At 48.2% G+C, this 7,871-nt stretch overlaps 2 protein-coding genes across 3 annotated transcripts; both read left to right on the forward strand.

Annotated features, from left to right (window-relative positions):
* Positions 1 to 980: 980 nt before the first annotated feature.
* LOC100285948 (uncharacterized) lies at positions 981 to 5,456 on the forward strand. Its single transcript, NM_001158837.2, has 7 exons — positions 981 to 1,377; positions 1,505 to 1,636; positions 1,755 to 1,814; positions 3,646 to 3,722; positions 3,803 to 3,859; positions 4,663 to 4,729; positions 4,823 to 5,456. Exons 1-7 carry the CDS (start codon positions 1,225 to 1,227, stop codon positions 4,940 to 4,942), a joined length of 666 nt encoding a protein of 221 aa, NP_001152309.2. The 5' UTR covers positions 981 to 1,224; the 3' UTR covers positions 4,943 to 5,456.
* A 776-nt stretch (positions 5,457 to 6,232) lies between these two features.
* On the forward strand, positions 6,233 to 7,652 carry LOC100284380 (uncharacterized). Of its 2 annotated transcripts, NM_001157275.3 has the most exons (3): positions 6,233 to 6,648; positions 6,732 to 7,073; positions 7,180 to 7,652. In NM_001157275.3, the coding sequence occupies exons 1-3, from the start codon at positions 6,457 to 6,459 to the stop codon at positions 7,453 to 7,455; spliced, it is 810 nt and encodes a 269-aa protein (NP_001150747.2). In that variant the 5' UTR covers positions 6,233 to 6,456; the 3' UTR covers positions 7,456 to 7,652. The 2 variants fall into 2 exon arrangements, with proteins under 2 accessions (NP_001150747.2, NP_001399783.1); NM_001412854.1 differs by having other exon boundaries at positions 6,233 to 7,073.
* Positions 7,653 to 7,871: the final 219 nt, after the last annotated feature.

Genomic DNA, 7,871 nt, shown 5'->3' on the forward strand with positions numbered 1-7,871 from the left:
AGGCAGCAGACAGCAGGAACAAGCCACACGGCACGCAAGTCAGTCGTCTAAATACTAAAGTTACTAGACCGATGTGGGCCAAGTAGTGGAAGTCGTCTGGCTGTGGGCCGTTTTTGATCCAATAGCTCTATATAAAAGACAATACGAAGAATACTACCGAGACGCCGCCGGGCTCTCGGTGCCATCTCCCTTCTTCTCTGCTCTCTCGCCCCTTCTCCACGCATCTTCTCTGCTCGACTGCTCCTCCCTTCCCATTGCTAACACGAGACTTTATTTCGAAATCTCGGCTGACAAACGTGCAAAGTTGACTTTTCTAGAATAAAATGCGATTAACATATGTATGCGTCCAGAGACAAGCGCGCAATGCCCCCTAACATAAAATTTCAACTTTACGAAAATGGGTCAAAAAGAAAAGAAAAGAATACAAGGCAATCCAAACACGATCAGTCTATCCAGCGAATCGATCGGCGTGAAGTTGAACCCAACCCGCGTCTGCGTGCGCGTCTGCTGGCGGTGGGTGGTCCCTGTGATTGGCTGCCAGATTGGAATGGTCGGGCCGGATCCGCTTCCCAGCGTGGACCAGGCCGCCGCGGTGGGTTCGGTGGGTGTCGTCGTCTCCACGCCGGCCACCCAACTTGCTTGGAGCGGGATTGTTTTGAGAACTGCGGCTATGCTTCAGAGTCGGTCGATTCTTTGTCCACAAGATAAGGAAGCAAGCATGAGTACTCTGTAAAATTGGAGAGCTCGAAAGGCTCTGCCAATTAGGGGAAGGAATGGATGTTTCATCACGCTCGTTCAAAACTGAAAAGACAGTGAAACACCAGAGGAAATGATGGTGAGCCTAGAGAGCGGGAGGCGGAGCGGCTACTATGTTTTGTCGATTTTGTTTTTTTTTTCCAAAAAATAAAAGACAAAAGAAAACCGTCCCTCTTCGCCCCCCCCCCCCCCCCCCCTTCTTGCTTCGCGTCTTCTTCCTCCCCAAGTCGCCTCCGCGCCTCCGCATATAGGCAGCGTCGCCCCTCTCCGCTTTCCCGAATTAGCGCCACCGCCACCTCCGCCTCCGATCCCGCCTCTCCCGGGAACGAAGCCGAGCCGCCCGAATCGCCCTCCACCCACCCATATAGCCGGGCCCCGGACCGCTCCCCACCGGCTCGCGCCCCCGACCCCTCCGCCGTCCGCCGCCGCATCGCGTGGGAGGGGGAGGAGGAGGAGGAGGAGGAGGCCATGGCCGCTGCCGTAGCTTGCAGGCGCGCGGCGCTCCTGCACGGGCACCAGCAGTGGCCGCAGCGGTGGGCGGCCGCGCCCTGCCCCCGCTCCATCTCGCAGCTCGTCAAGACCAACGGCCGCCGCGCCTTCCTCGTAGACACCCTCGCCCTGGTAAGTCAAGCCTCCGGGGTCTCTCCTTACCGTACTCTCGCTCAGTTTCGGCTTCCGCCCGAGAGGTGTTCGGCGGAATGCTCCGGCGAGCTGCTGACGCGGGCCGGGATGGTCGTGTCGCTCGCAGGTCAGGAAGCTGGAGTCGCAGGGCGTGCCCACCAAGCAGGCGGAGGCGATCACCTCCGCCATCACGGAGGTCCTCAACGACAGCCTCGAGAGCATCTCCGAGTCCTTCGTCTCCAAGGCCGAGATGCAGAAGGCAAGCGCCTCGCCTTTGGCATTGCGTGGATGGTTGTTTCATAGAGGTTTGCTTGGGTCCTGTGGACGGATTGCTCGGTTGTCTTTCTCATTTGGTGGTCTTGGTACTCTGTTTGCAGAGTGAGATGCTGCAGGAGTCCAATATCTCCAAGTTCAAGTCCCAAGTGCAGAGCTCGCAGGTACTGTTTGAAACTAAAATGTTAGGTCGTGAGGATTAGTTGTCCCTGGATTTTCATGGGGCTTAATCTGGGATCTTGTACATGATCCACATAAATTGTTGCTGGCTTCAAATTGGTCTGTGTATTTTATAGGCCTTTTGGGGTGAAGTCACTCAGCATTTCTTCCTCTCTGGATTGTTTTAGATTTGTTCATTTCAGCAGTACAGGGTTTGTTGGATGAAAGTTTGTACAACCTGATTTAGAGCTGCTGCTCGTTAACATTGATGGGGCTATTTGTTTGTGGAATAGATGTGCGCAGATGGGGATTGTGGGTTGAGTCACCATTTATCTGTGCCTTTGGGGGTATCAGATTATGGTGGGTGATATGTCTTGGCCATTTTTACCATCTTAATTGCAGTGAGATTGGTAAATTTGCTCACATGTCTTAACATTTGGCCTTTTATTTTGGAGTTAACATCAGTGGTCTGAGCTTGCCTTGTAGAAGTTAATCTCAAGTCATCAAGTTACATTAGTTCAGGCTTAAAAGATGTACTGCTTGCCTTGTATTGGTTACAGGGCCATTTCTCAAATCAGTTTACATCCATGTGAAATGTTAGTGTAGTATCCATGGTAAGGGATGAACGATACCTATCTGAGCCTTTGGAGAGGTGTCTTATCTCATATACCCTTGGCATGCCAGCAGTAAAGTTGGGGAGAATAGAATAATCTTCCTTTTCAAAAACCACTATTTGTACTATAACACGGACATGGACATCTGAATTAGTTAAGGTTGTTTTTATGTATGCATCATACCACTTATTCTCAACAATTAGTTTCAAACTTGTGGCCTGTTGGTTCCAGAGGCGCTCCCAGAGTCCCAGAAGCTAGCACCCGCATTTTTAGAGTTCCGTACCATGTCATTATGCACTCCATACTTTGACTTTGCTATGCAGAAGAGAATTCTGTTATCATACATTCTATTCTTATCCAATAAAATATTTATTGGTACTTCCAGATAGCTTGAATGCCAAGTATAACAGATGCCTAGTGATCGGAACACATTAGAGTCTTCAAATTTTAGCCACAGGAATTACAAATCCTGGTCTACTGTTTTTTAATAATGTTTTTGGAAATTAGTCTTGAGAAACATTAATGTTGTGTTAAGTTTATCCCTACTCCCTGTCCAATTGAGTAGCTGATATTTTAATATTTTATGGTGTGCTCTGAACTTCAAGATGTTTTGCTGATTGTGCTCAGTGTCTGGACTTATTATCTAATGTTTCGTTCATCTTACCATGCATTATTTCTGAGATATATTTATACTTTTTAGGGTTTGTGATCACCTAACGTTAGATGTATATGCGGATCATTTTTTTCTGCTCATCTGCAATCATATGGAACTACTAATTGTCATTTTACCTGGGATGTTCTATCCATTATCTAGTTTGGAGGAACAATCTGATGCATTTTTCGAGAGAAATAACTCTCTTTCAGAGAGTGGGATTCCAGAATTCTGTCTAGGATTTAAGAGTCAGGAATTACATATCTAATACTCTGATTTGTATGCATGGTGCTGGATTTTTCTCATTGTGATCCCAGTTTGGGAGTTGGGATAAAAGGCATTGTTGTTGTTGTTGTGTGCTCTGCGATGTTTTAGCTGAACCTAGTGCTACATAACTGCAGATTTCGATTTGATAATTGAAACCACTAACCTAAAAATAGTTCTTGCCTATTCGCATTGTGTTTGCATGGATTGCAGTTCACATGTCCTCATCTTGCTGCTTTTCTCTTTACATTTTCAGTATTCAAAACTGTTGGTCAACCTCTTAAAAAGGTCATTTCCTTTCTGTAGGAAAACCATTTCTCTTTACTACAGCGGGAGACTGAGAAACTTCGCGGAGATATTGATAAGATGAGGAGTGAACTGAAGTCAGTGTTAAGTTCAAGAGCTGGTTATGTCAGGAATCTGAATGAACATACTCAGTCTAATTGTTCATTGTGTGAAACAGGTATGAGATCGACAAGGTCACCGCAGGACAGCGATTGGATCTGAATCTTGAAAGAGGGTAAGATCATTTGTCTCTATTTAGATATGCCTCTCTACACTGTCCATTTCTTTTCCCATTATCTGGCTACCAGCTTTGCACTGATCAGTAAAACATAAGAATCAATACTTTCTATAGATTTGTGTATGGAACAAACACAACAAAGAATGATTAACTTGCTCTTATAGAGAAAGTTATAGTGATCTTGGCTACAATTCTGGGTCTCAGGTATCTGACTTGGACTGCTTATTTAGTTATCATTGCTCACCTTTCATATGAAAAGGCATTCATGTTCAAGTTTTAAGGTGTGTGGGCCAATCTATAATTCTAATGTTTTCAAAAAATCAATATGGTGGTTTTGTCATATGCCTTTGGTTGAGATGCTCCTAGTTCTCTTTATATGCAATCATCTGTTGGTCAGCACTCAGCAGTGTACGATGTTTAGATCATGAACACACAATGACGTGTTGACATGTGCGCTATAGTTTCTAGTGATGTTTTGCACCTTGATTTAATGTAAGGAAAACTCACTTTTTTAGGACATCTCCAGTCTCCCTTAAGCCTTCTTAGGGCTTGTTCGGTTTGAGGTGGATTGAGGGGGATTTGAGGGGATTAAATGCCATCCTCTACAACCCTTCAATCCACCCCTAACCGAACAAGCCATTGAGGATTCTTTAGTCTCTTCTGATGGATTACACTTTTACACTAGTGTGTTATAGTTCTGAATAACTGGACAGCGGTAGATGTTTTCTTTAGTATCATGCCTTTTTGAGCTAAAACTGTCATGTGTGTGATTATGGCACCTGATTGAAACCATGCTCCAGGCGCATACGTGATGAGCTTGCCAAGCAGAATGAGGAAACCACTGAGCTTACCACAAAGCTTGACAAGGTGAGTGGTAGTAAACTAAGGCCGCATGCCCATGCTTTCCGTGTCATCGTTTACATCAGAGACCAACCAAAATGTTTTGCCGGCCATATGCAGGAAATCCACTCACTGAAGGCCCAGTTGGAGGCAGCAAAGTACGATGTCATCAAGTACTGCATAGGTACCATTGTTTCGATCTCAGCCGTCGGCCTCGCCGTCCTCCGCATCGTGATGTGAAGGCAGCAAAGCAAATACGTTCTTTGGTTTTACCCATATTCGTCGCCCGTCCGTGGAAACCCGCAAGAAGAGAATAGGTTCTAATTCTGTTCCTAGTTTTTAAAGGGGACAAAACGTGCTCAGGGGAGGGGGACACTTGGTAGTAGGGAGATGTTGCTCAAACTTGTAAAAATAGATTGCCCGTGGAAGAAATGCATCCGAAATGATTCTTTACCTGTGCTGAAGCGTGCCTGGTCTCCAGAGCTGCTGAAGCCACTGTTACTGTGGGGGATCCTGAACTGTGTTAGCCTCGTCCTGTGTTGGAGCCAGCAATTTGGGCTCTGCCATCTGGCCGTTATCAGTTCTGCCCACTCGTTTGATTTTTGATTGTTGTTCCTGTCAGATATGGACTTTAGCTCCCGTCGAGGACTCGCTGCGCATGTTATGTGTAGGACCGATCTTGCTAGAAGCTGGTAGAGCTAGCCCTAAGGCCAACTCCAGAAATAGTCGTGCAAAACACTGTTTTGCAGTAATGTTTACAGTAATATTTACATAGTGGAGTTTGAAATATGAAGAGGATATCGTGGATAGTCTAAACCGTGAATAGAGGTAACAAAACACGAAAAACAGAAGATCTAAAATTTTGGATAGTGTCAGGGAAGAGGATCCAAGCCTCCAATTGTGCAACCGTAGAAGGTTTAGCCTCTAGCATTTTCTTGAGTGAATGCTAAGACTCTGTAAGTGGCTCATTATATTTATGTTGGGAATCGCGTTACTTTATCGGATGCCAAAATGGATTAAAGGTATGTTTGGATCTAGAAGCTAAAACAAAAATGGCTAAAATTTAGTCAATAAAGATCTAAACAGAAAGAGTTAAAAATAAATAAAATAGTAAATAAAAATATTATCTTAGTCACTTTTAACTCATTCTGTTTATATTTTTAGTTTCCAAGTGACTAAATTTTAGTCATTTTTGCTTTAACTTCTAGATGCAAACATGCCCTAACACTATATAATTTAGTCAAAATTGTACATCATACATAGATCAATACTACATCTATGAAGTAAGAAGACAATAATCAATTACACAAAGCTAATTTTGAGCTATAGGCTGAGAGCTAGCAGTAAAGCCATCTCCAGCTACAGGAGATCATGTATAAGGATATGCAAAATGCACAGTTTATATAGTGAAATTAAAAATAACAAGTGAGATATAGAGGCTGAGATAGTCTAATCCGCGAGTTAATAAACCCGAAGAAGCACAAAACCAGGTGGCGAACTTTAGCCTCATTTCTTCCCGTCTTCCCCAAACAAGATCTCGCCTCTCCCCGTCATGGCGGATAATTTAATCCCACCACCCCCATGCTCTGTTACATTATTGCCTCTTCCTCTCGCCGCACCCATCCCACCATGTCCTCTTCTCTGTTCCTCTCCAGCCCCCTTTTCAACCTTTGACGCTGTAGCTTGAGAGCGAGCTTAGTGCCTACCATATTCTCCTCCTGAGCGACTGAGCGCTGGTCTCCGATAGGCTCGCCATGCAGGTGCTCTGCGACGTCTGCGGCGGCGCGCCGGCCGCCGTGCTCTTCTGCACTGACGAGGCCGCGCTCTGCTCCGCCTGCGACCGCCGCGTCCACCGCGCCGACAAGCGCCGCCGCATCCCGCTCGTCCAGCCCTGCGGCGACGACTCCGCCGCCGCCGCCGCCGCGCCGCTCTGCGACGTCTGCAAGGTGACGGTGTCCGGTGCTTCGATCAGCCGGAGGGGATCTGATTCGGAGCTGCTGCTGTCTGCTGACATGGTTGCGTTCTGCAGGAGCGGAGGGGCCTCGTGTTCTGCGTGGAGGACCGCGCCATCCTGTGCCCCGACTGCGACGACCCCATCCACAGCGCCAACGACCTCACCGCCAAGCACACCCGCTTCCTCCTCGTCGGGGCCAAGCTCTCCGCCGCGCTCGTCGACCAGGCGCCCCCCTCCCCTGACGACGACGACGACGACGTCGCCGAGCCCGACGCTGTCCCCGCCGCCTGCGCGGCCAAGGCCTCGTCTCTTGAGTCCGGCGGCGGCAGCAGCATCTCCGACTACCTCACCAACATCTGCCCGGGCTGGCGCGTCGACGATCTTCTCTTGGACGACTCGTCGTTCTCAGCGCCATCTGTACGTGCCCGTCCGTCCGTCCTCGCCGTGCTCTATTCTGTTTCTATTCTATGTCCACAGCCGGATCGCGCTAACGGATCGGTCTCTCGGTGGTTCTCGGAAGCAGAAGACCGGCTACAGCGACGGCCACGATCAGGTGCCGTCCGTGGATGCCGACCTCTTCGACGTGGTGGCCAGCGGCCGGCCAGGCAAGCGCGTCGGCGGCGCAGCGCTGGGCTTCGACAAGGCCCCGGCCTCCGTTGTGGTCGTCCCGACGCAGGGGTGCGTGACGGAGAGGACTTGGAACAGCGACAGCGACGTGTTCGCGGTGCCGGAGCTCCCGCAGCCGCCGCCGGCCAAGAAGGCGCGGCCGGCGCCGGCGCCAACTTTCTGGTGCTTCTGAGCTGTACTGTATCAGTCCGGCCCGGCCGGACAGTGTGTGTACTTGTCGTGACTTCTGTGACCGCTGTGTGTGAGCTTGCTTACATAATACTCACCGCTAGTGGTTAGCAGTGCTCAATCCCAATTAATTAGGTTTGCTGTGTCGTGTATCACTCACAGATCATGAGGTGGCAAAAAAAAGCTTCGAATTACCGATCTCAGAGTAGACTTTGACATGAACCTCGTCAACCCATTTTCAGGTGCAGGGGATCTGTTCAGCAACAAAGGGAGCTCTTTGGTAAAGGGACACAATAAGAATGTTAAGAACGGGAATTATACAGAGTAGGAGGACAAAGGAGGTGTTATAGCAAGTCAAAAGGGGATATAAATTGCAGATTGACATCAGAGGTATGGGGGAACAAAGACCGATTTGGACAG

Source organism: Zea mays, chromosome 6 (assembly GCF_902167145.1).
Source record: "Zea mays cultivar B73 chromosome 6, Zm-B73-REFERENCE-NAM-5.0, whole genome shotgun sequence".
NCBI lineage: Eukaryota > Viridiplantae > Streptophyta > Magnoliopsida > Poales > Poaceae > Zea > Zea mays.

Bases quoted from the DNA above. Each gene is read 5' to 3' on its own strand.
- LOC100285948 (NM_001158837.2), top strand. From the start codon at position 1,225: ATGGCCGCTGCCGTAGCTTGCAGGCGCGCGGCGCTCCTGCACGGGCAC. The intron at 1,815-3,645 runs GTACTGTTTGAA...TCCTTTCTGTAG, and splicing joins CCCAAGTGCAGAGCTCGCAG to GAAAACCATTTCTCTTTACT. The intron at 4,730-4,822 runs GTGAGTGGTAGT...GGCCATATGCAG, and splicing joins TTACCACAAAGCTTGACAAG to GAAATCCACTCACTGAAGGC.
- LOC100284380 (NM_001157275.3), top strand. From the start codon at position 6,457: ATGCAGGTGCTCTGCGACGTCTGCGGCGGCGCGCCGGCCGCCGTGCTC. The intron at 6,649-6,731 runs GTGACGGTGTCC...TGCGTTCTGCAG, and splicing joins CGCTCTGCGACGTCTGCAAG to GAGCGGAGGGGCCTCGTGTT. The intron at 7,074-7,179 runs GTACGTGCCCGT...TCTCGGAAGCAG, and splicing joins CGTCGTTCTCAGCGCCATCT to AAGACCGGCTACAGCGACGG.